This window comes from Grampus griseus (genome assembly GCF_964374135.1).
Source record: "Grampus griseus genome assembly, chromosome: 2".
Classification (NCBI taxonomy): Eukaryota; Metazoa; Chordata; class Mammalia; order Artiodactyla; family Delphinidae; genus Grampus; species Grampus griseus.
The window spans coordinates 91,611,596-91,639,383 of record NC_139018.1 but is presented as its reverse complement, the minus strand read 5'-3'; the positions used below and the strand labels follow the sequence as shown (position 1 = coordinate 91,639,383).

General features: G+C 39.3%; 1 protein-coding gene across 2 annotated transcripts in view; it reads left to right on the top strand.

Moving 5' to 3' along the window:
- FBN1 (fibrillin 1) overlaps positions 1-27,788 on the top strand; it is a gene marked incomplete at its 5' end in the record, with an annotated part of 252,802 nt that overhangs the window by 12,358 nt on the left and 212,656 nt on the right. For both annotated transcript variants that reach the window (XM_082647206.1, XM_082647205.1), the window contains 2 exons: positions 23,074-23,156; positions 25,217-25,315. In XM_082647206.1, coding sequence (XP_082503332.1) covers positions 23,074-23,156; positions 25,217-25,315 — 182 coding nt within the window. The remainder of the gene's footprint in view (positions 1-23,073; positions 23,157-25,216; positions 25,316-27,788) is intronic.

Below are 27,788 nucleotides of genomic sequence, written 5' to 3'. Positions count from 1 at the left end.
GGTCACATGGTTGGCCGTTTTGGAAATGTGCTTTAATTGCCTTATCAGAGTAAAGATTTGGTTATGATTGGGTAGACAAGATGACCACTGGTAATTCCAAGTCATACTACCTTTCAGCTTATGATCTCAGAGATAAAGAGAGAAACTCTTTCCCAGCGTTCACACATCAGATCTCACTGAGAACTCTGGCACTGCTCCTGTCACGTGCCCATCACTGTGACCAAAGAAATTGGGCACTTGGGCTGTCCAGGACTGAGGGATGTGGAATGGGTTCCTCTTAGGAAAGAGGAGTTCAGGTAGCAAAAAAGAGGAAGGATGCTGAGTGGGAAACACGACACATCTGCCTCTGGACCAAGAAAGCTCCCTTTTCCACAGACCCAGTACTCCATCTCGCTCCGTCGTTGCTGTTCTCTCTAGGCGCCTTGTGGACAGGCCTTTCTTGTGTGATTTGGGGCCAGGCTGACTCAGATTAGCCGCCCCTGAGAAGAGCCATGGCCTTCACTTTCCAACTGAGCATTCCCTTCCTTTGGCTTCATGCCTTGTAGCAACGTAATGCTCAGTCAGTACAAAGGGATTCTTATTTGTTGTTTTTCTTCTGTGCCCTATTTCTTTTGAGAAATTGAAAATCTTTTCAGTTTTTTCATTTTCTTTTAATGATTCCCATTTTGATTTTAATGAGAGTTGGCTTTGAAGAGATCTTAAACTGTTGAACATCTGGGAAAGTGGACCAAAACATACATTTCTTAATTTAGACAAAGCTTTGATAGAATTCCTATACCCTGCACCCTTATACACCAACCTCTGTTTAACTGATTGGCAATAAGCTCTAAGAAGTTGCGGTTGCTTCGTATTTATTCACAGCCTATAAAAATAAGACTGCTTTAAATAAGGAATAGTTTAAACAGATAATAGTTATTTTTCTGCTTGTCATTAAACATGTTCAAATTACCTAATATCTCTCATTCCCTTGGGGTAAATCGCACAACCACCAATACCATCGAAGTTTATAAAAAAGCAAAAATATAGATACAAACAAACAAACAAATACCAGGTACTTTCTCTACTCTGCCAACTTCCCAGGAAATAAATAAACCTCAAATAACAAAATAAGCTTTCCTTTTTAAACTTTTGAAAACCTTTTAAGAATTTTACAAGAATATGCACGCCAGGTTTTCCTACTTCTTCTTCTTCTTTTTTTTTTTTTTTTGTCAGCAATTCTGACTTATTATATTGTTGAACATTTGGCAGAATTCTAGACAACATGTCTAATTTGACCTTGGATTGACCCAACTGCTCATATGCATTTGGGGCCCCTCCTTGAAAATAAGTTGACACATTGTCACACATCGAAGAATCAGAAAACATAACAGGCTTCCTTGCTAAATTATTTCCTCCTTTTGTTTCCTATTTCCCATGACTACAAGAATTCTTGCATTTGTGAACATGTCAGCCCTCTTATGGACCGGATACAAATCAGTACCTTTCCCCTCAAATCTTTTATTAACTGATAGATGTATGTTTGTCATAAAGAAAGATACGGTGTCCTTATGAAAATGAATCATGTCAGAAAGCAGTTCAATGCCCAAGGGAACCCATTCCCTGGGCTGATCCGCTTAACTATTTGCACAAGGGTGATTAAGTCATTTGTTCTTGGATTCCTCATCTAATGAACATGAACCTTATTTGAGTAGCCGCATATGTGAGATTCACAGAAGCATTTTGGTTAGTTCTTACCACTTGCTTAAGATGGTAAACATGGTGGGATTGGACTGTTATTATATCTAAATGGGGATCCCCATCCTGCTCAAGAATGTTGAGTGGTATAGCAGATAGAAACGGTTGTTATATGAATGAAAAAAAAAAAGCAGAAGTGTGGTGTCATGATATGTAGGAGAGTATGGCTATAGGATGAACTAGGCCAGATGCTGCTGCAAAGTTGTTGTTTTCTAACTTTTTAATATGGAAAATTTCAAATATATACAAAACTAGAGAGAGTACTACAATGAAGCTCCAACTTCAGCAGTTATCAATGAATGGTCAATCTTATTTTACCTACTTCTCTTCCCTGCCACAGATTATTTTAAAGTAAATCCCTGAAAAATAATTTAATTAGCAAACATTTCATTATGCATCTGTAAATGGCAAGGACTCTTTAAGAAACAAATATAATGATAACTAATAAGAACCTGCTGTATAAAAAAGTAAATAAAATAAAATTCAAAAAAAAGAAACAAACATAATACTATCACATTTAAAATTAGCATTACTTTAAAAAATATCAAATATCTAGTGAGTATTTGATAATATTATTTTGATATTTGCTAATATATAAATTTGATTAGTATTATCAGATTTCCCTGATTAGGTTATAAATGTATTTTTTTATAGTTCATTCAAATCAGGATCCAAATTAAGTGCATATTTTGTAATTGGTTGATAAATCTCCTAAATATTTTAAAATATATAGATTGTCCCTCTGTCATTTTTTTCCTTGTAATTTATTTATTGAAGAAATTGGTTCATGCTGTATATCACTTCTATGCGGAATGTAAAAAAGCTGAACTTAGAAACAAAGAGTAGAGTGGTGGTTTCCAGGGTCTGGAGGGTGGGGGAAATGGGGAGAGATTGGTCAGAGGGTTACAAACTTCTAGTTATAAGATGAAAAAGCTTTGAGCATCTAAGGTGCAGCATGTTGAGTATAGCTAGCAATATTGTATTAAATACTTGGAAGTTGCTAAGAGAGGAGATCTTAAATGTTCTCACCACACACACACACACACACACACACACACACACACACACACACACTAGTAATTATGTAACCAAGTGCAGGTGTTAGCTAATGCTTTGGTGGTAATCATTTTGCAATATATAAATGTATCAAATTGTCATGTTGTATACTTTAAACTTATACAATATTATGTGTCAATTATATCTAATAAAGCTGGGGAAAAAAATAAAAAGAAATTGGTTCATGACCTGTAGGGCAGTGTTACTTAAAATGCCAGTCCATTAGATGCTTGTTTTCAGTCTGTGATGAGATGAGGAGCATGTGTCAGAATATAAATGCAGTATGTCATTAAGCACGCTATTTAGCTGAGCTGATATTTTTTCATAGCAAGACTTTCTAGATGAAGGAAGCAGTGAGATGACTTAGATTCAAGCTTAAGCTCCTTATCTCATTATAGATTAGTAATGTATAGTGTGTGGACCGGCACTGGCCTGTCCTTGGACCACACTTGGGGTACACAGCTGCAGGGTTTCTTACAGTCTGTTGATAACTGCTTCCCAGTGGTGGTGGTGCTTATTGTGTTCCTCTGTTCCCTGTATTTGCTGTGACTTGCTAGCCAGAGCTAGAAGCTTGATTCAATTCAGAATCAACTTTTTGGCAAGAAGACTTTATAAGTGGTGTTTGTACTTCCATTCGGAGGCATATCATGTCTGCTAGTCTCTCTTTTTGTGACGTTAGCAGCCATTGAGGATCATTGTCGAGGTCCATTAATTTATTAGGGTAGCAGAATGGGAATATTTGAATTCTGTCATTTCTTATTGGTTTATTAGTACTGGAAAGTTTTACATCTAGTTTTAAACTTATGCTCGATGCCTCACAGCCAGCAATGTCTGCAATGCTGTCAGACATGCTTTTTCTGCACTTGTCTAAACTGACCCATGACTTTGACAGTTGTGGAAGGATTATTCAATATCTAATGCTAGGCATAGCAATTATGAGGTGTAACACTGTGGAAAATTTACACAGAAGGAGCCAGGCACTTGAGAGGGCGGACAAGGAAGGATATAATTCTGCAAGGGTTCATTCCTCTCCTGTCAGCCCATGATCTTTTGTGCGAGTCAAGACGGAGACTTGAGTCTCCATGACTCAAGTATTGAGTAGGAGTTTGCGCTGCATTGAGTAGGAGTTTCAGGCAAGGGGTTATAAAAAGTTGGTGAGATTTTGGACAATGAGTGGAAAGAAGATGTTTGCAGATATTTTAACATTCAGAAGGGAATGTTTGTACCCTCATTTCAGCATTGTTTTCTCAGGAATGCTCTTTTTATTTAAGAAATAGGAGCTTTTAACTATACTTATTGTGGCAATCATTTTATAATATATGTAAGTCAGATAATTATACTATATACTTTAAGCTTATGCAGTGCCGTATGTCAATTATATCTCAATAAAACTGGAAAAAGCAATCAAAAATAGATAGGAGCTAATACTAATAAGCTTTAGTGATTCAAATGAAAGATTCTGAAAAACACTGGTATACCCAGATCCCCTTGGGAAAGGTATAAAGGGATTAGAGCTGCTCCAGTAGCTTCACTCTGAGTGTTTGTGGGGGATAGTGTGTGTGTGTGTGCGCGCGCGCGCACGTGCGCGTGCTCGCACTAGCATACAAGCTGCACTTCCCGTGTGTTTCATGTCAGTGAAAGATGTATGCCATTCTTCGGGGCCTGACATATTTCTACTACCTGGTGTCAAACTCCCTGGGAAACTGATTTTAAAACAGAAGCTTTGTCTTTGGGAGCTGCTGTAGAGAAGATCTGGAAACCGTTTAGGTATGTTAGGAGGTAGAATGGGATGGATGTGCCAGCAGCAGCTCCTTCTCAGAGGTTGTCACTATGTGCAAGTGTCGGCTAGTATTTAGCACCCACTCTGCTTGTTGATGAAACACCAATGCTGTCACACCTTCTCCAGAGCCCAAAAGGTATTGAGAAGACACTGCTGGCATCACTCAGGCGGAGAGGGATATCTTTCAGATCGGATTTCAGGGAAGAGCTGTGCTGGTGTTTGGGATGAGAGTTGCCATTTTCTCCATGTAATGGACAGCGTGCCAGCAGCCTCTGAATTAAGTCATAGAGATGTGAATCTGGAGAGTTTTTTAGAACATCATCTGGGTCACCCTGGCCTTTGTGCCGCTTATTGTCTTCCTAAGCCAGGTCAGATAGTGCCTGCATGACCTGATGGTTTTGCTTGAAGCTACTTTTCAAAAGACAAGATGTAGCTGTGTTCAACTGTATACACAGAACACATTCCAGTAGCAGCTATGAGTAAGTGTTGAATTATCCACATTTTGAATCTCTACATTGCTCCCCATCCACCACTCCCCCAAACACTGCACATGTTAAGAGCTGAGAGATATTTTTTACCAGAGGGAACAGGGCAGGATATTCACCATGTAGAAACTTTCAGAAACAGAAGTACCAGTCTGTAGGAGTGAATGTTCCTAAAAATGTATTCCTGGGCTTCCCTGGTGGCACAGTGGTTGAGAGTCCACCTGCCGATGCAGGGTTTGTGCCCCGGTCCGGGAAGATCCCACATGCCGCGGAGCGGCCGGGCCCGTGAGCTATGACTGCTGGGCCTGCGCGTCCAGGACCTGTGCTCCGCAACGGGAGAGGCCACAACAGTGAGAGGCCACAACCGTGAGAGGCCCCCGTACCGCAAAAAAAAAAAAAATATATTCCTTTTACCATTGCTTTCCTTTTCCAATATACTTTGTGAGTTCTGCTTAAAATTTTTGTTTTTGCAGACTTAAGAAAAGAAAACCAGAGCACAAAAAATTATGCACAAATGAGTTTATATAAAGGAACACATTCTCTTTGGGGTATTTATGGAAACATCTTTTCCAATCTCTAAAAATCTTTAGTACTAGCCTTGGAATGTTTTATTAATAAATTCTTTTGGTTTTTAATTAGTGATTTATGACATGTTTCCATTGTGTAGCCTTTGAATAATTACTTCACTTCCCTGACTCTTAGGTTCCTCATCTGAAAATGAGCACAGCAATGCATATTCTTGATAGGATTTTGGGGAAGAGTCACACAATAATTTTGTAAATTATAAAGCTCTCTAAACATTGCTAATTATTATTTTTATTCTACATGGTGATTTCATATGGACTAGATAAATTCCTGATTCAGTCAGCTTCCCTCAAATTTAAATTAGACTGTTTTTATTAAAATTGTTCCAATATCCAAAAGTTTAAACATAAATGCTTACAACCTTACCTCAATTGAAAAGCTTAAAAAAAAAAAACTTCGTCAAGTTCTTAATTCCTAATATTGTGAATTGTTAATTTCTATGAAATAATCTCAACTATGGCATGCCATTAACTAGCTTCCTCTGCCTTTTTAGAAACTTAAACTCTATCAATGATTTATTGTCCTTTTTTTTTTGTTGTTCCTTAGCAACAATGTTGCCTCTGTTCTGATGATAAGGTTTCCTAGAGAAATGTTTTTAAAAGACCCATTGCCGGTTGACACTTGTGAAATAAGAGTTTGAGATACAAGATCTCCAAAGCTTTTGAAACTGTAAAATATTTCTAAATGATCCATCAGAAACATGGAAAAATTTTACTGTCATACCCCATGAATTCCATTTATGTGTGTCTTTTGTTATGTATTTGATTTTTCATTTTAATTTTTTAAACTTAAAAACGTGGATGAAATGACATTGATTTCTTATTAGAAATTATCTTTTTCATCCCTTTATTTTATTATTTAATTTCTTATAAACATATTTATCTTTTTGTTAAATGAAATCCTCACCACTCTGACAGAATTCTGTCTAACTTAGGTTGTCTTAATTGGAAGTACATTTGAAATCCTAAACCTTCATTTACCATTTAAGATGCAGGTATTGTGTGAGGTGCTGGGCTTGTAAAGATAAATCTGAACTTTCTGTCTTTAAAGAGCTCACATTCTAAAAGAGAGGGTAATTACTCAGTTCCAGGGGATCTGAAACGCTCACATAACTTGAATACAAGAGGGAAGCCACTAAATACAGTTCAAAACTGACCTGCTCCCTTGCTTCATTTGGAAGCTACTCTTTTTGGAAATGGCTCATTGAACCCTTTGGTCTGTGAACTAGTCCTGGGTCCTGATTTTATATCATAGTTCCTGGTGAGGTAGGATCTTCTGGTTTGTAAAATAATTCAGGTACGTTGAAGATTAGAATATCCAATTACTCCCCGTTTTTTAAGTTCCTGACTTATAGACTTAGGGCTATCCCATATTGGCCCTAATGGGCTCCTGTTGGGGGTGGGGGATGGCACTGGGCCTGGGGCTGGGAAGGCTTCCATTCTGGCTGCCCTCTAAGGACTGTGTGGAGTGGCCTGAGTTGAAGGTGGTTGATACTCACAGCTCACCGGGCAGCTTGCTGTAGCTGCAGGGACCATGGGTTTGAGTGGCCAATTTTTCCTCTGGTTGCCTGCCGTGGAATGTGTTTTCCCATAAAAACAGCATTTTAAGTCTGTGGTCGGGTTCCCAGACCAGCCTACAATAGCCTATTTAGCTGATAATGTAGCTGAGAGGCTGCTATTTGGCTAGACTGGGGACCAAACCACCACCTATTAACATTGTTTCTATTGGAAAAGCCATTCCAAGTTCTAAATACCAGTATAGAAGTGACATTTTGGAGCCCTACCTGTTTGTCAGTTGGGAGCTGCCAGTACTTGGAACTGGAGTTTTGAATCACCCTGCACTCCCGACTCCTGAAGTATGCCATTCTTTCGCCTAAGCCTGACCCCATTGGCCCGTTTTCCTGTCTCTTACTGGCGCTGCCAGTACATTCAGAAGATATTATCTCCCTGGACAGAGCTCTTGGTCTGAGAACTTCTGGGAAGTGGTGAGAGTCATGGTTTCAATTCCCTGTTTCTTCTGTGGGTGGTAAAGAGGTGGAAAGGGACCAGTTGGAACTTGGGAGCAGCGAATTCCATAGACACCATCCTGGGCCTGCCTGTTCTGGATCACCTGCTTACTTTACTTGTTTGTATTTCAATCATCTCTAGAATTTTGCCCACCCTTTACAAAAGTACAGTATAGCTTTGACTTGAGTAAATGGAGCAAATATCCCAGTCTAAGACAACATCATTGCTGGTCTTGAACTCATAGGTAAATCGAAGGGATTGCAGAGTTCTGGGAAGCAGTTCCCTAGAGGCATCACGTGTTTATGTGATACCACTGGTTAAATCCTCGTAGAGGCTGGAGAGATGCAATTTTGAGACACACTTTTTTTTTTTTTTTTTTTTAATCTGTCTTGAGGAAATCCCTCCTCATCCTTATAGAATCAAATAGTAAAGTTTCAACTTCATAAACAAATAACACCTCTCCCCATGTTTAGATGGCAGTCCCTTTTGTACACCCAACGAGGGGTGTGATGCCAGAGGGCCAGACAAAGATTCCTTGCTTTAGAGAGAAGTAGGTCTAGTGCAAGTTTACTATGACAGCAAGTTAGTCAAACCATTGCCTTTAGAAGCTTACGAGGCCGCACAGGTTATTTAGTAGTCTGTGCAGACTTTTGTGTTCTCAGTATTGTGCAATCCACAGTACCAGAGGCAGAAAGTGCCCCATGTATCAGTGGAATTAGGACTTGCTGCACGCATCCATGTGCTTCTGGTCTTCACGGTTCAATCTCTAGTTTCCTGTTCCAGTGCACCCTGTGGCCTTAAATTCTTCCTTTTTTATTTCAAAGAAAAGCACACACATGCGCACGTTCCAGTCACCTATAAAAGATTCCAACTGGATTTAAGTTGGCCGCCACTCCAAAATGACCTCCCGAATTTGGGGAACTGCCTTGGCAGCTCTCTGTTTCCTTAGCTAAGAAAGGCTGAGGGTGTGTGTGTGTGTGTGTGTGTCCCCAATATGGTGACCTAAATTCTTTGGCTCTTAAGTTCTTGAGCTGTTTCTTCTGATCAACACAAAATTCCCACAAAAACACAACTTAGGGTATATAGCAAATGAAACTGTGGAGGCCACACCCTCTCTGTGCTGTCCGGGGCTGAGTTACCCTGATCACCGTGGGAAAAGCCTCCGTTCAAGCAGCACATCTGGAGGAACCTCTCAAGGCTGCCTGGTGAGCTTTGTGATGGCTGTCTTTTGGAATTGGCCACACATCACATTCTCTGGCTCCATCGATGACTTTGATCAGTCGCAACAAACTGCCCTAAGAAAATACACTTAAAACTTTTGTTGAGTTGAGTTGCCTTCGGGATTTTTGATTTTCTTTTGCTAAATAAATAAGTAGAATCAGATATTTATATATGAATGTTTTCTCTACATTGGTTTTGTATTTTCTCGAAGGAAATATATTGATCCCTGAGTTATAAACATTGATAACTTCACTGTTTAGAATAAATTAATGATCAGAAGATCAGCAAAATAATCAAGGCATGAAACCTTTATGCATTACTATTTAACTGTCTATAACCTTTCAAATAAGCAGGAAATATTCTTCCCTTAAATAGTTTCGCTTATAACAAATAGTTCTATTAGTTCTCCATGTTGGTGGCATTTACAGATGGACTATTTATGACACCAAAGTTCATCTTTGTTAATTGTGCTTTGTACTTACTAAGGCATTTAGTCAGTGTTATCTTGTGTGCTTCTAAATGGACTCCAAGATATTCTAGGCATAACAAGCATGGTTTCTCTGCTTGAAAAACTGTTAGACTGGGATCAGAGGGGCTGGGGGCAGGTTTCACAGATGAGACTCTAGACATAAAATTATTTAAAGTATATAATTGTAATATAGCATGTGTAGGTTTATGAGACGTGTGTCTGGAATTGTGTTGGTAGGTTGAAACATGGTGGGATTAATCAGGGAGGAGGGATTAACACTCTGCGGGGGGAGGGGGATGGAATTATACATTAAACGGGAAAGATAGAAGAGCTAGTATAAAGATGGAAGAAGAGTTTAGATTTAGTGTGTGTGTGTTGGAGGAGGGGGCTTGTGCCTGACAGACCACTGAGTCGGTGAAGAGAAGAAGCAGGGCAGGAGGGTGGAAGTTGATGGTGATGAGAGTGGGCAGGTAAGACAGGCCTACCTGGTGGGGATCTGAAGCTAATAGTGAGATGTTTCACATTTTACAGAGAGTAAAGATCCATCTCTGGATCAGAGGAGAACAGAATTAAGCATGGTGAACATGAAAACATGCTTAGCTCCATTGTCCTAACGGAGTAGAGAGGAACTAGGAAGCCAGGAAAAGCAGAATGTAGTATTAGTCCAACAGTGAAACACCAGGATTTGGACAAGGGATTTACTTATGGAGTCAGGGAATTTAAGAGTATTTCATCCCAGCAGTGGGATGAAATAAAACTAGTGACCCCTCTTAGCAACTGGGAAGCATCAAGTTATGATTCAGAGAGTCCCCTTCCATGCTTACCCTGGATGATGAGGCTAAACACCCTTGTTCTGTGCTCTGTTAGCTCCCCAGGCAGACCTTGATGTCAGTGTTTTACCTGTCATGTTGACAGGCTTTGCGTACGGGTCCATCTTCTTTTGAGAGCAAGGACTATGTCTTAGTCAATTTGGGGGGAATGTAACAGTTTGTTTATAATTGCATGGTAAAAATATTATTGTTATTTTACTTTTTAGTAAACTTTTAATTTTAGAACAGTTTTAGATTTACAGAAAAATCACGAGGATAATACAGAGAGTTCCCATATATCCTGGACACAAATTCCTCTGCTGTTAGCCTCTTATACTAGTTTGATACATTTATTAGAGTTAATGAACCAATACTGATATATTTTTGTTAACTAAAGTCCATTCTTTATTCAGCTTAACTGATTTTTTAACTGAATGTCCTTTTTTATGTTCAGGATCCCATCCAGGATACCACATTACATTTAGTTATCATATCTTCTTAGGCTGTGCCAGTTTCTCAGACTTACCCTATTTGTGATGACCTTGACAGTTTTGAGGACTGTTGATCAGGAATTTTGTAGATTATCCCTTAATTGGGATTCTTTTGGAAGGAAGTCACTATGCACAGCTCACACTTAAGGCGTAGGGAGTTATGCATCACCTTCTTGAAGGCAGAGTATCTAATCATTTGGAATTTGCCAGCACAAGAGATTTCTCTCTTTTCTACCATTTATTTATTTACTCAATTATTTATTTATCAGTCTGGACTCATGGACATTTATTTTATACTTTGGATTATAATCCAATACTACTTTTGTTATTTTGTTACTTGAATGGTTCTAGCTTTGGCCACTGGGAGCTCTTGGTTTGGCTCCTATATCCCTGACATGTCCCCATCATTGTGGGTATTTGTTTCTTTGTTTGGCACTTTCTTACTTTCTTTACTTTCTGTCACCACAAGATGCTCCACACTCACCTTGTACATTTCTTGCCCAGTCCTGGAGTCAGCCATGTTTCCCAGGAGCCCTGGTTCCTTTTATTGGAGAATGGTATTAGAAACCAAGTGTTAGGTCTGGGTGTTAGATATACTTGTCTTAGTCACTTTTATTTATCTAACACACTGCCTAACACATAATAGATTCTCACTAAATATTGTTGAGTGGCTTTGTGTTGGTGGACAAGATGATTATTCATGTGCCCTGTTGTGTGCTCAGCAGTGAACTTACTGACTACACAGGAAGATGAGTTATGTGATCTTGGATACCTTGAGTTTGAGGTAGTCACAGAACATTTGATTCTAGATGTCCTGATGGTAGGAACTGAAGAGAGGAAGAGAGGGGGAGGAAGAAAGGGAAGGAAGGAGGGAAGAGAAGAGGAGGGAGGGAGGGAAGGAAGTCTTGAGAGCAGACATTGACTTTGGAGGAAAGGATAATGGAGTCACCAATCTACCAGAGATGGGAGAGAGCAAGAAGGGGGTAAAGCTCCTGCAAACCACAATACGAATGGTTCTTCTTCTTGTTCCTTTTGAGATCATTTTAATTAAGAAAAACTACATGAGGTAGGTTAGAGAGGTTGGCTGGCTGGCTTGAGTCTTCAAAGGAGAAAACCAGGATTGTCTGTGTCCCAGCCAGTGTTGACTCAGACAATCCACAAATGAGTCCCTGGCTCTGGAGAGCCCGGCTGAAGCTTGAGGAGGCCCTGGAAGCTGTCTTCACTACCGGGGTTTGAAGTTTCATTACTTGACTTGTTGTGACGGGCAGATGGGCTGGAACAGTCACATGTGATATTCAGATCACTGCTGGGAGATGTGACCTCTGCCTTCGGCTGTGAAGAGGGCCAGAATACAGGAAATAAAATAAGGGGGTAGTGTTTGCAAAGTTTATTGAAGGAGTGGATCCCTTTATCAGATAGCACTCATGGTTTTTCTTTTTACCTTGATAAAATTTGTCAAAGAACTAATAAAATAACGATGTGTGGTTCACAATATATGTAGCTCATTTGTGTTTTATAGTTTTTTCATTATGTATCTCATTTTTGACAGTGAAAGTTATGATCATTTTTAAACTCTGGAACAGTGGGATATTAGGATGTTTACCTTGAGACATGTTACATGGGCATTTGGGCACCCATCATTATGTGGGAGGCATATGCTTTTTGATACCCCTCCACGCTTATACTCAAGAGGGCTAAATCATAACTTTTCTGCCTAAAGGTCAAAAAAGCAGGCAACTCACAGAGCAGGGTCCATCTCATTAACCTTTACCTAATGCTTGTTATTCTCCTTGCCCAAGGTTTTATCACTTCACAAGCTGAGAAACTCATGTATATGAAATAAGAGCTCCTTGAATTTGTCTTTATTACCCTGGTCATGTTTGAAAAGGAGTTTGCACTTGGGATAGGAAGCAGAAAGGCTCTCTTGCTGAAAGACAGGCCAGACTTGCAGAAGTGGGTTGGCTAAGGAATGTGGACACACTGCAGACATCTTGCACTGAGGCTAATTCTTGCAATGATGTGGTCATACATGGTAGAGCCCAGCTGTTTGCTCCATTGAGAGGGGCTTTAGCTAGCCCACACAATCTCTGAGTGCTGTGTCTGAACTGGATCCAAATATCCAGCCTGCTGAGGCTCACCCAGCCCCCAGAGTGATTGGAGTTGGCTTATTACAGAGCACAACATTCAAAGCAACTGGTAAGAAAAGTTACAGACAAAGACTTAGTAATTGAAAAAAATGGAACGTATAGCAGTAAAGTGAAATCTAAACATATTTTCGCCCTCCCCCCATAAACTATTAAGATACAGGTAAAAACCGTTTATGCTTAATCTTTGGTCAGTTGATGGACATTTTGTGATTTTTGTTATCTATGCCACCAGGAATGCTACTGGGCGAATATCATCATCTCCCCTAAATACATCTTTGCCTTAACCTAGGGACTAAGACAGTGTACTCTAGAATAAGACTTCATGAGTTCAAACTCCATTCTCTACTTCCAAGCTATGGGACCTTGGCTAGTTTGTTAAACCTTACTGTTAAAACGGTAATAGTAAGGTTTAGCTCAAAGAGTTTCTATGAAGATGAAATAGCGTATCTTTAGCACTTACTATATCTTTTCCCTTTGAATTTTACCTTTAATTTGAAGAATGCCACTGCCACTTGCATGGAGCTTTATCTCTGACTCTTTTTTGGTGGTGGGTTGGTAGGTATGGCGGATGAAGTGAAAAGGAAGAAGAAGAGGTATGATTGCTACACTTTGATTTACACAAAAAAGTAACTCCATTAATGATTTGTCTTCTTTGTTAATGATTTTCATGCTGAAACTTTAGAGTAAAATCTTTTAGAATGGAAATCATCCAACTCGTCTACTTTAGACTTTACATATCTTAGAACTTTCCAACTTAAATAAGACATTCATTTATTTCTAGAATTAAAGGTGTTTTTTTCTGTGTGTAAGTAGAACAAATGCCACCCAGCTTCTTTGAACATGTTCTGTTAGTTTGCAGTTCTGAAAACCAAAGTCAGCAGAGGAGAAATCTTACATCTTTCTAATACTTTGCATTAAGCCACAAGACGTAGTAGTATTTAGTGTTGTTGAAGAATGAATGGTAACGAGATTAAAGCAATTGTCATTTGACGATGTTGGTTGAAATTAAATAATATATTAGGCTTTCCCTGGTGGCGCAGTGGTCAAGAATCCACCTGCCAATGCAGGGGATCGAGCCCTGGTCCAGGAAGATTCCACATGCCTCAGAGCAACTAAGCCCTTGCGCCACAACTACTGAGCCTGCACTCTACAGCCTGCGAGCCACAACTACGGAAGCCCGTGTGTCAGAAGCCCGTGCTCCGCAACAGGAGAAGCCACCTCAAAGAGAACTCCGTGCACCGCAGTGAAGAGTAGCCCCCGCTCACCGCAACTGGAGAAAACCCTCACACAGCAACGAAGACCCAATGCAGCCAAAAATAAAATTAATTAATTAAAAAAAAATATATATATTACTTATTAAAAAGGGAAAAGTTATTAAACTCAAAAAAGTCAGAGCATGCAAACAAAATAAATCATAATTCAGCATTATAGAGAATTTTAAGAAATTCAGTGAAATGAAAATGTGATAACTAATGAAAGGGAGCTGTGAATGCCTCATTCTAATGAAGCAGAAAGCACCTGTTTATGAGATAAGAAGTTCATACTTTTAAAGTAAAATTGTTACTTTAAATAAAAGATGATGATTCACTCAATGAATGAATCCAGAATCTACTGTGTATCAGGAGACAGAGATGTAAAAATAAAATGCCTGCTCCCAAAGCACTAAAAATCTACAGGAAAGTTAACTAAAAATTACAGTGTACTATGAAAAGTGATGATAGAGGGTGTTTTAGAAACTCAGAAGAGGAGCTCCCAAAGGTGAAGGTAAGATTGGAAAATCTTCCTAGAAAAGAAGGTGCGAGGATTAGGAAACAAGATGGCGGAGTAGAAGGACGTGCTCTCTCTCTTGTGAGAACACCAGAATCACAACTAGCTGCTGGACAATCATCGACAGGAAGACACTGGAACTCACCTAGAAAGACACCCCACATGCAAAGACAAAGGAGAAGCCGCAATGAGATGGTAGGAGGGCTGCAATCACAGTAAAAGCAAATCCCATAACTTCTGGGTGGGTGACTCACAGACTGGAGAACACTTATACCACAGAAGTCCACCCACTGGAGTGAAGGTTCTGAGCCCCACATCAGGTTCCCAACCTGGAGGTCTGGCAATGGGAGGAGGAATTCCTAGAGAATCAGACTTTGAAGGCTAGTGGGATTTGACTGCAGGACTTCGACAGGACTGGGGGAAACAGATACTCCAATCTTGGAGGGCACACACAAGGTAGTGTGCGCTTCGGGACCCGGGGGAGGGAGCAGTGACCCCAGGAAGACTGAACCAGACCTACATACTAGTGTTGGAGGATCTCCTGCAGAGGCGGGTGGTGGCTGTGGCTCACCCTGGGGACAGGGACACTGGCAGCAGAAGTTCAGGGAAGCACTCCTTGGCGTGAGCTCTCCCAGAGTCCACCATTAGCCCCACCAAAGAGCCCAGGTAGGCTCCAGTGTTGGCTTGCCTCAGGCCAAACAACCAACAGGGAGGGAACCCAGCCCCACCCATCAGCAGTCAAGCAGATTAAAGTTTTACTGAGCTCTGCTCACCAGAGCAACAGTCAGCTGTACCCACCACCAGTCCCTCCCATCAGGAAACTTGCACAAGCCTCTTAGATGGCCTCATCCACCAGAGGGCAGACAACAGAAGCAAGAAAAACTACAGTCCTGCAGCCTGTGGAACAAAAACCACATTCACAGAAAGATAGACAAAAGGCAGAGGGCTATGTACCAGATGAAGGAACAAGATAAAACCCCAGAAAAACAACTAAATGAAGTGGAGATAGGCAACCTTCCAGAAAAATAATTCAGAATAATGATAGTGAAGATGATCCAGGACCTTGGAAAAAGAATGGAGGCGAAGATCGAGAAAATGCAAGAAATGTTTAACAGAGACCTAGAAGAATTAAAGAACAAACAAACAGAGATGAACAATACAATAACTGAAATGAAAACTACACTACAAGGAATCAATAGCAGAATAACTGAGGCAGAAAAATGGATAAGTGACCTGGAAGACAGAATGGTGGAATTCACTGCTGTGGAACAAACTAAAGAAAAAGGAATGAAAAGAAATGAAGACAGCCCAAGAGACCTCTGGGACAACATTAAATGCAACAACATGTGTGTTATAGGGGTCCCAGAAGGAGAAGAGTGAGAGAAAGGACCCAAGAAAATATTTGAAGAGATTATAGTCAAAAACTTCCCTAACATGGGAAAGGAAATAGCCACCAAAGTCCAGGAAGTGCAGAGAGTCCCATACAGGATAAACCCAAGGAGAAACATGCCGAGACACATAGTAATCAAACTGGCAAAAATTAAAGACAAAGAAAAATTATTGAAAGAAGTAAGGGAAAAATGACAAATAACATACAAGGGAACTCCCATAAGGTTAACAGCTGATTTCTCAGCAGAAACTCTACAAGCCAGAAGGGAGTGGCATGATATACTTAAAATGATGAAAGGGAAGAACCTACAACCAAGATTACTCTACCCGGCAAGGATCTCATTCATATTCGATGGAGAAATCAAAAGCTTTACAGACAAGCAAAAGCTAAGAGAATTCAGCACCACCAAATCAGCTCTACAACAAATGCTAAAGGAACTTCTCTAAGTGGGAAACACAAGAGAAGAAAAGGACCTACAAAAATAAACCCAAAACAATTAAGAAAATGGTCATTGGAACATACATATCGATAATTACCTTAAACATGAATGGATTAAATGCTCCAACCAAAAGACACAGGCTTGCAGAGTGGATACAAACACAAGACCCATCTATATGCTGTCTACAAGAGACCCACATCAGACCTAGGGACACGTTTGTACTGAAAGTGAGGGGATGGAAAAAGATATTGCATGAAAATGGAAATCAAAGGAAAGCTGGAGTAGCAATACTGATATCAGATAAAATAGACTTTAAAATAAAGACTGTTACAAGAGACAAGGCAGGACACTACATAATGATCAAGGGATCAATCCAAGAAGATGATATAACAATTATAAATATATATGTACCCAACATAGGAGTACCTCAATACATAAGGCAACTGCTAACAGCTATAAAAGAGGAAATCGACAATAACACAATAATAGTGGGGGACTTTAACACCTCACTTACACCAATGGACAGATCATCCAAAATGAAAATACATAAGGAAACAGAAGCTTTAAATGACACAATAGACCAGATAGATTTAATTGATATTTATAGGACATTCCATCCAAAAACAGCAGATTACACTTCTTAAGTGTGCATGGAACATTCTCCAGGGTAGATCATATCTTGGGTCACAAGTCAAGCCACAGTATATTTAAGAAAATTGAAATCATATCAAGCATGTTTTCTGACCACAATGCTATGAAATTAGAAATGAATTACAGGGGAAAAAAACGTAAAAAACACAAACACATGGAGGTTAAACAATACGTTACTAAATAACCAAGAGATCACTGAAGAAATCAAAGAGGAAATCAAAAGATACCTAGAGACAAATGACAATGAAAACATGATGATCCAAAACCTATGGGATGCAGCAAAAGCAGTTTTAAGAGGGAAGTTTATAGCTATACAAGCCTACCACAAGAAACAAGAAAAATCTCAAATAAACAATCTAAGCTTACACCTAAAGGAATTAGAGAAAGAAGAACAAACAAAACCCAAAGTTAGCAGAAGGAAAGAAATCATAAAGATCAGATCAGAAATAAATGAAATAGAAACAAAGAAAACAATAGCAAAGATCAATAAAACAAAAAGCTGGTTCTTTGAGAAGATAAACAAAATTGATAAACCATTAGCCAGACTCATCAACAAAAAGAAGGAGAGGACTCAAATCAGTAAAATTAGAAATGAAAAAGGAGAAGTTACAACAGACACTGCAGAAATATCAAGTATCCTAAGAGACTACTGCAAGCAACTCTATGCCAATAAAATGGACATCCTGGAAGAAATTGACAGATTCTTAGAAAGGTATAACCTTCCAAGACTGAACCAGGAAGAAATTGAAAATATGAACAGACCAATCACAAGTAATGAAATTGAAACTGTGATTAAAAATCTTCCAACAAACAAAAGTCCAGAACCAGCTGGCTTCACAGGTGAATTCTATCAAACATTTAGAGGAGAGCTAACACCCACTCTTCTCAAACTCTTCCAAAAAATTGCAGAGGAAGGAACACTCCCAAACTCATTCTATGAGGCCACCATCACCCTGATACCAAAACCAGACAAAGATACTACAAAGAAAGAAACTTACAGACAAATATCACTGATGAATATAGATGCAAAAATCCTCAACAAAATACTAGCAAACAGAATCCAACAACACATTAAAAGGATCATACACCATGATCAAGTGGGATTTATCCCAGGGATGCAAGGATTCTTCAATATACGTTAATCAATGTGATAAACCATATTAACAGATTGAAGAATAAAAACCATATGATCATCCCAACAGATGCAGAAAAAGCTTTTGACAAAATTCAACACTCATTTATGATAAAAACTCTCCAGAAAGCATAGAGGGAACCTACCTCAACATAATGAAGGCCATATACGACAAACCCACAGCAAACATCATTCTCAATGGTGAAAAACTGAAAGCATTTCCACTAAGATCAGGAACGAGACAAGGATGTCCACTCTCACCACTATTATTCAGCATAGTTTTGGAAGTCCTAGCTACGGCAATCAGAGAAGAAAAAGAAACAAAGGGAATACAAATTGGAAAATAAGTAAAACTGTCACTGTTTGCAGGTGACATGATACTATACATAGAGAATCCTAAAGATGACACCAAAAAACTACTAGAGCTAATCTATGAATTTGGTAAAGTTGCAGGATACAAAATTAATGCACAGAAATCTCTTGCATTCCTATACACTAATGATGAAAAATCTGAAAGAGAAATTAAGGAAACACTCCTACTTACCATTGCAACAAGAAGAATAAAATACCTAGGAATAAACCTACCTAGGGAGACAAAAGACCTCTATGCAGAAAACTATAAGACACTGATGAAAGAAATTAAAGATGATACCAACAGATGGAGAGATATACCATGTTCTTCGATTGGAGGAATAAAGATTGTGAAAATGACTGTACTACCCAAAGCAACGTACAGATTCAACACAATCCCTATCAAATTACCAATGGCATTTTGTACGGAACTAAAACAAAAAATCTTAAAATTTGTATGGAGACACAAAAGACCCTGAATAGCCAAAGTAGTCTTGAGGGAAAAAAACGGAGCTGGAGGAATCAGACTCCCTGACTTCAGACTATACTACAAAACTACAGTAATCAAGACAATATGGTACTGTCACAAAAACAGAAACATAGATCAATGGAACAAGATAGAAAGCCCAGAGATAAACCCACGGACCTATAGTCAACTAATCTATGACAAGGGAAGCAAGGATATACAATGGAGAAAAGACAGTCTCTTCAATAAGTGGTGCTGGGAACACTGGACAGCTACATGTAAAAGAATGAAATTAGAACACTCCCTAACACCATACACAAAAACAAACTCAAGATGGATTTGAGACATAAATGTAAGACCGGACACTGTAAAACTCTTAGAGGAAAACATAGGAAGAACGCTCTTTGACATAAATCACAACAAGATCCTTTTTGATCCACCTCCTAGAGTAATGGAAATAAAAACAAAAATAAACAATTGGGACCTAATGAAACTTCAGAGCTCTTGCACAGCAAAGGAAACCATAAACAAGATGAAAAGACAACACTCAGAATGGGAGAAAATATTTGCAAACGAATCAATGGACAAAGGATTAATCTCCAAAATATATAAACAGCTCATGGAGCTCAGTATTAAGAAAACAAACAACCCTGTCCAAAATTGGGCAGAAGACCTAAATAGACATTTCTCCAAAGAAGAGATACAGATGGCCAAGAAGCACATGAAAAGCTGCTCAACATCACTAATTATTAGAGAAATGCAAATCAAAACTACAATGAGGTATCGCCTCATACCAGTCCGAATGGGCATCATCAGAAAATCTATAAAACAACAAATGTTGGAGAGGGTGTGGAGAAAAGGGAACCATCTTGCACTGTTGGTGGGAATGTAAATTGATACAGCCACTATGGAGAACAGTGTGGAGGTTCCATTAAAAACTAAAAATAGAATTAGCATATTACCCAGCAATCCCAGTACTTCGCATATACCCAGAGAAAACCATAGTTCAAAAAGACACATCCACCGGAATGTTCATTGCAGTACTATTTACAATAGCTAGGACATGGAAGCAACCTAAATGCTACCGACAGACGAATGGATAAAGAAGATGTGGTACATATATACTATGGAATATTACTCAGCCATAAAAAAGAATGAAATCTGGTAATTTGTAGAGACGTGGATGGATCTAGAGACTGTCATACAGAGTGAAGTTAAGTCAGAAAGAGAAAAACGAATATCATATATTAACACATACATGTGGAACCTAGAAAAATGGTACAGATGAACCGGTTTGCAGGGCAGAAATTGAGACACAGATGTAGGGAACAAAAGTATGGACACCAAGGGGGGAAAACCGCGGTGGGGTGGGGATGGTGGTGTGCTGCATTGGGCGATTGGGATTGACATGTATACACTGATATGTATAAAATTGATGACTAATAAGGATCTCCCGTATAAAAAAATTGGTAAAATAAAATTAAAGAAAAATAAATAAATAAAGGATGATGATCAAAGTATAACAGCACATGTTTAAGAAATTAACAGTTATAGATGGGCATTAATTGAGAAAGCAAAAGAACTCTCTACTTCCCCAGATCCTCATCTCTTAAGGCAACCAGTTTTAACCATTTCTGTTTTTAGTTCTTCTCACATTTATCCCCATGACACCATGTTCCGTGTTTGTGCTTCTATGTCTAGATTTAAATAGTACCTATTGGCTTCTTGCCATGAAAGATGGGGACATAGCTCACTTAGATCTATACCTTTTACTCTCTCTTCTTCTTCATATTTTTAAAATAATTATAGAATGACTTTTAGCCATTCTATAATCATTTGGTACTTATAAACATTATATATCTAAACCTCTATTTCTTGGATCAATTGCTTTATTTCTCTCCACACCTTTCTTTCCAACTCGTTTCTTGATTTATGATACACAAAGGTTTAAAATATTTACGTTTTGTTTTGTAACCATTGTAAATTGTAACATCTTTCATGTTTTGTCTGTAGGTTGATTCTAAAGTTTGAGGAAACAGTAAAGAATGTCTATATTATTGTGATTTTTCATGTACCTTGGAAAATATTTTGAATATCTTGCTTTGCAGGACTGTTAGGACTGATCCTGGACTCTTTTTTTCTTAGCTTTTTTACCCTGTTATATGTGTTGTTACTCCATAAATACACTCCTTGTCAGACAATATATCCTGATTTTTGTCTGAAAAACATAGTTACTCCAACAGCAGACACCCTACAAAGGCTTAGGGATCCTCTGAAGTTATTCCAGGGTTTGATTTGGGGTTGGACTGAATCCAGTGGAGTTGTTGTAATGGGCTGTTGGTGGGGAAGGTTTGAGGTGGTTGACTTTGGCCTGGATTGTCATTTTAGATTGAGGGAACTTTTACGAAGCTTGGGTGTCCTCCTGCCCCAGCCTTCTACCCTATCTTTTCCTCTCACTCCCCTTTCTAAGATTCTGAGTAGCCCTAGGAAGTTCTGGGCACTCTGAACTGAAGCTTGGGGCACTACTTTGTCACAGGAGGGAAAAAGAATTGAGAGCCTTTGGCTTAGAATTCCTAATAAAGTCTTTCTCTCTTCCTTAATCTCTTATGGTTCCTTTGGCTGAGTAGCTAATTTAGGTCAGAAGATGATTCCACCACAATGCTGCTGTGTGTTTTCATTGTCCTTTTCATATGTAAGCTTTTCATGTTCATTATTTCATCTGATACACACACACACACACACACACACACACAATGTGGACAAGGCAGACATTTCATTATCCCAGTTGTAGAGAAATAAAATAAGGCTCAGAGAGGTCCTAACGTCATGCACATATTAAGCCTCTATCCAATCATTTTCTGTCTAGCCTTGGAGAAGCCGTGGGCTTTTGGGTATGGATTTGGGACCCTCTCCCTGGCTCCTCCATCCTTCTTCCTATTTCTTTTTCTGACCTCAGCATCAGTTGGTCTGAAGTGTACATTTTTCCCTGCAGAGTATTCCAGGTTCTCTGGGGCTGTAAAGAGAGTACAGGACAGAGCAAAGACTTTACCTCACTTCCCAATCCTGCATTTGGTTAAAGTAGTGAGTTCAGAGGAAATGCAGGAGGGTTCTGTGCATATACAGGTATGCATTTTAGCTCTGCAGTTGTTCTTAAAGGCTTATACTTATGGGACTGCAGTATTTATACCAGCAAGCCTTGGAATAGCTCCTAGTTTGTGAAACTGATTGCAAAACCTTTGACCTGCCTTATCAGCCCCTGAACTCGAGGAACTGGCATCAAGGTTTAGGCCCTCAGACGTGGCAAAATGAAATGAATGAATGGTTTCTTTGGGGTCTCTGTGTGTTATACCCTCTGCCTTAGTTTCCAGTGTAAAATTTGTTAGATCTTTACCCAGTTGCTCCCTTAAATTGTTAAATAGGATCATTTGGATCCTGAATGTATCCTGAATGGAGGCTTTGCTCCAAGACATGTGATGAACTGTAAACAAGGAAGCCAGAGTGACATTGGCTTTATTTTCCTGTAACTGCTGGTATCAACTATGTTTCCAAATTTTGGCTAAAGAAATATTTACGTGTTTTGGCTTTTTTTTTTTTTCTAATGTCAGGGTGTGCATTCCTGTAATTCTGGTGAAAGGAAGAATGTGGTCACATTTTACAGGGTAGCTGGGCCATAGGAAAAAATATACACAACTTCAATGAATAGAAATATAAAACCTTACATTCAGTAGATTTTATGATGACTTTTCTTAACTAGATTGGTACATTTATTGTTTAAACTAGTCTCATATGGCTCCATAACTTTTTATATCTGTGCATTGTGATAGAAAGCACTGCATTTTGTTCCTGTGGTTTTTATTTTCCTGATGTGCTGTATGCATAGGTGATATTAAGCATATCTGTATTGGTATCTTGTGTTAAAATGTCCCAAACTACCAAGCCAGCATTGAGTCCCATGAGTTTACTTTTCTTGTCTGCAAAGATTCATACTGTTCTAATAACTCAGGAATTTTTTCCTTTTATTTGGTCATATATTCTTTTTTTTTTTTTTAAAGTATGGAATTCTCGTGATTGAATTTTTTTTGTTTTTGTTTCAGACCTAATGTCTGTGGATCACGTTACAATGCTTACTGTTGCCCTGGATGGAAGACCTTACCTGGTGGAAATCAGTGTATCGTCCGTAAGTAAATAGTCTGTCATTTTTCATGTTCTTGTTTTGTTGTTTTGGTTGCATGGTGATTCTTCGTATTCGGTCTTTTGTAACTGCATACCATTAATATGTCTATAGCAGAGCCTTCCAGCTCTAAGATTTTCCTACTTTCTCTGAATCCAGCTTGGGAAATATATTAACTTGGTGAAACCACTGTTATACTTTAACTCAATGACTTCCTTTAGAATGTTTCTGAGATAGAGGGAATAGAGCCACAGGGATACTTTGATCAAGGTTTCATGTCATGGCATACCTTGTGCCTGGCTGCATAGACTATGTAATCACTTTGATGGAGTTTTGAAAAACAGTTTATCATTTCTGCTTTCCTTACTGTAATTTCTAACTGTGTTGGCCACCCACAAGCCCACCCAAACCTTGTATGTTGAATTTCGGTGATCGAGGCTAAAAGCAGACCTAACTCTGAGACAAAGGGGAGAGGAAGCAGATAGAGCATCACATGAGGATGAGTGAAAAGACTAGGGGAAGAACTCAGGTGGTACCAGAAATTCCTCTACCGACTCTGCTTCTGTGGGAAAGCCCCAGATTCTCATCATACCCCACAAATGTTGAGCGACAAATTACATGCAAGACAAGGTGCTATTTAATGGCGATACTAAATCAAGTTAGTTACGGCATCTGTCCTCCATGAACTTTTACAGTTATCCTACCTGTGAAATAATTTTTGTTTTTAGAAAACTCCATTTGTATAATGGGAAATTTAGAGCTGAAAGGACACTTAAGGAGTTACTTCACCCCCCCTTCTTATTTGGCCAAGAGTGGTCTGTGGAGAAGAAGACATTATTTCAACCAGCATTCTCTTGGTGACCTGAAAAAGTTAATCCCTTTCCCAATTCTTGCTTTTAACTAAAAGCAATTTATTCATTTGGCACATTGTGGTTTACTTCAAGATCAAACCTGACTCACTAAGAGAGGGATATAATGGTATTTGGAGTTTTCTAAATGAACTTGACAACAAAACCCTTTCCCTAGTGTTCTATAGAATCTCTGAGAAATGCTGACTTCAGGTATTAAATAAATGTTTGTAGGATCCTTTGACAGCTTATTTCTTAATAGTTTTCAACCTCCATCCTAGGCTCTTCTGATGTTTCAATGCACTGTCTATCAAGGGTATTATTTTTGGCCTTGTACATTTCATTTGCCCTTGCAAGTTTGTTCAGGAGTTTGAAGGAAAGGATCAAGCCTTATGAGTATAAAAAGTAGTGACCAAATCTTGGTCTTCCGTTAAATATAAATCATTTACCATTTGAACTTATTCTTTAGTCCAATAGCAGAGCATTTGGTACAAGTATGATATTAGTTTCTGGGTGGCATGAAAATGTTAATAATTCTCTAAAAGATGAATGGCTTCCTGACTGTAGGATCAGTACTACCAAAGTGGATTCACACGTCTTCTCTCAGACTTTGGATGTAATTCACAACAGGACTAAATGTAGGATACAAGTTCCTCCATAGATCATATGTTCTCGACTGGCAGGGTCTTATCTAGGGAAGTAGTCTTAGCAGGGCACAGTATTTTTATAAAAATTAGTAAACTTTAAGCATTTATAATAAAATAGGCTCCCAAGAATACTGCTATAATTTTTATATTATTACATCTTAAACTTAGCATAAAAACAATGTGTATGTGTGTGTATGTGTGTGTGTGTGTACACACACACACACACACACACACACACACACACACACACACACAGGATTTTTGTTTATTTTATTTTCCCTTTATAGGATATCTTGGGTTTTTGACAGATTGAGAGCTGTGGAATAAGCAAAGAGAGAATGGAGAACCACTGATACGGATAAGGGAGTTGCCGAATCTTATAGCCAGAGTTTATTTAGTCCAACAGATTTGTTCTATAAATGAATGAATCTGAAGCCTAAGGTCCCATAGGTCATGATGGCAAAGTTAACAAGGAACCTGATAGGCCAGGTTTCCTCACTGGAGGATTGGGGCCCTGTAAATCACCGTGCTCTGAAGCCATGTGCTAACAGACCTCTGGTTTTGTTCACAGCCATTTGCCGGCATTCCTGTGGGGATGGATTTTGTTCTAGGCCAAATATGTGCACTTGCCCATCTGGTCAGATAGCTCCTTCCTGTGGTTCCAGATCCAGTGAGTATAACATGTCATTATATATAATATTATTTTATGTGGTTATGCCCGATTTTCTCCTAAATTTGCTTTTGGCTTTTCTCTTGCCTGCAATACATTTTTTTTCACTAGAACATCTGCCTTCTCTGTTCTGCCCAAAATACTTGGAATGGCTTTCCTCAATCTGGGCTCTCATTTCCCTTCTTCACTTTTTATAGGGAAATTACCTATGGGAAGTAGTTACTGTGAATAATATAAAGATTATGGCTTCCTTCTGTGTAGGTATCACCTTATTCATTTTTGTATCTCCAGTGTAAACACCATAAAAGATGCTCAATGAAATGATTGTTTAATGAACATTTTTTGGCTCAAGAAAACTAAGCATTCTTCCTTGTGGTACTGAAATATGAATCTGATTAAACACTTTTTACAACTTGAGACCCTGCTTTTGCAAGAAGAAAATGGAAGGAGTCATCATGGCAGTTTATTGGGGATGATTTATCATGAAGCACAAACATATTTTCCCTTTCAGAGTTTTACCACTTCGTTCATTCTGTTCATTATTCAGAGACTTTGCTTGCTTGTTCTATTGGTTTTTGTTTTGAAATGCAGGGTGCTCAGCAGTGAATTAGGGGAAATGTAGGGCTTGGGAAGGAGGTGAGTCATTGGTTGTTAAAAAAGTTGAAGTTCATGTCTATATAAATAGCCCCTCAACACCTTGACCATCACCTTTTAGGTTCCTTTTCCATTTCCCATTTCTGATGGGAAAATACACTCCTCTTACAGTGTGTTCTGGTTTTGACAAGGTTTTAAGGAGAGTATTGTGGAATAAGCGCATTCTCTTTCATCGATTGCAAGTAGAGACTTCCGCGGGGTCAAGATTCATTACCTGTTAAGAGTCCTCACATTTAACCGTGGCTCTCATGAACCAAGTAACAGGACGGGGCAAGTAGTGCAGGGTAGCAGACCCTTTTGGTGCCCATGCACATACCTTGGCATTCATGGGTGACACAAGTGACTCTGCCTGGGAGCTCTGTAACATTTTTCTGGCCACGGAGCATGTAGGACAAGCTGGAAGGCTGAGGGGCTTAATTAGAAGCACCTTTTAACCAATGACAAACGGAGAGTGTTGGATAAGTGCCCATGCTTCCTTGCCTCTCCTTTTGCATAACTGTGAAGTGTGTTATGCACTGTCTTCTGAAGTTCCCTAGTGGGATTGAGCCCTAGTTGCCCACAGTAGGAATAGGCTTGATCATGTACTTTATAGGCTTTCTTTCACTTTCCCAGTCTCTTACCAGTGTTTCCTGAAATTACTTCTAAAATAAACTACTCACATTTGAATTATTGTCTCAGAATTTGCTTCTGGTGGAAACCAAACAGAGATAGTCTAGCACTAAATACAGACAGTTGTAGGTTGGGATAGAAACTCCCCCTTGGGCTGGGACTCATTAACTTATTGCAATGGGTGTAGCATGTTCTCACTTGATCTCAGCTTGGTTTTCAATGTGTGTCCTCCAAGCAAGGGTAGGTTAGTTCTACATATCGGGAGCACTTGAGCTGGAGGAATATCAAGAGGTAGAGAGCTCAACTGGCAGCACTTTGGGGAACATGTCGGATGTCTCCATCTCCATCAGGATGACCTCCAGGCTGCCTCTGAGGAGTGAGAGCCTCAGGGTGGGGAAGGAGTCTACATATCAAGTTGGGAATAGAACCATCTCTCAGATTGGTTCTTGAAGCAACCAACAACACTGCACTCCACTGGGGGAAGCAAATATTGCCGGATGGCAAAACCGGGTATCCAGCTGGAAAGGTCTTCAATGATAGTGTGAGCTGCTAATGATTTAATCAAGTAAAAATCATGAGATGTGGAGAAAGGATGTTAACAAGATCAGAGGGAAAAGCTGTGGTCCTAGTAGACTTTAAGCTAGCAGTGAGGTGGGAGGAATATAGTGGTATGGTCTTGTGGGCCAGGTTAGGGTAGAGGCTGAAGTTCAAGACCTGTGGGTGGTGCTCTCTGAGATGGTTTAGGTTCATCTACGGTACTTGGACATTGGACAAAGCCCCCAAGTAGCTGGTGGTTGAGAGTGGTGTGAGAGGGAAGATATGGTTTCATCAGCGTTTTTGAGGCATTTGGAGCCTTTAAAATCGTTGGCTTGGACTCTACCTGAACTAATAATGTCCAGACAGCTTGCACAACTAAAGATGGCAGAATGTTTTAAATGAAGGGTAGCTGGGGATGATCAGAATTCATTTCTGATCTTTTTAAGTGATGTTTTAGGGAACAGCTCTGCCATCCTATAGAACTTCCTGCCCGTGGTATGGAAGACAATGGATAGATCCCTTTGCTAACTGCCCTGCTAACAGAAGAATAATCCAACTCAGTGAAATGTTTGCATTCACTACCTGTGGTTCTGCTAAGAGGGGGTCAATATCATTTTATCAGTATTTCCTATAAGAAACTTTATACTCGTTATGTGATGGAGTCAAGGAGGTC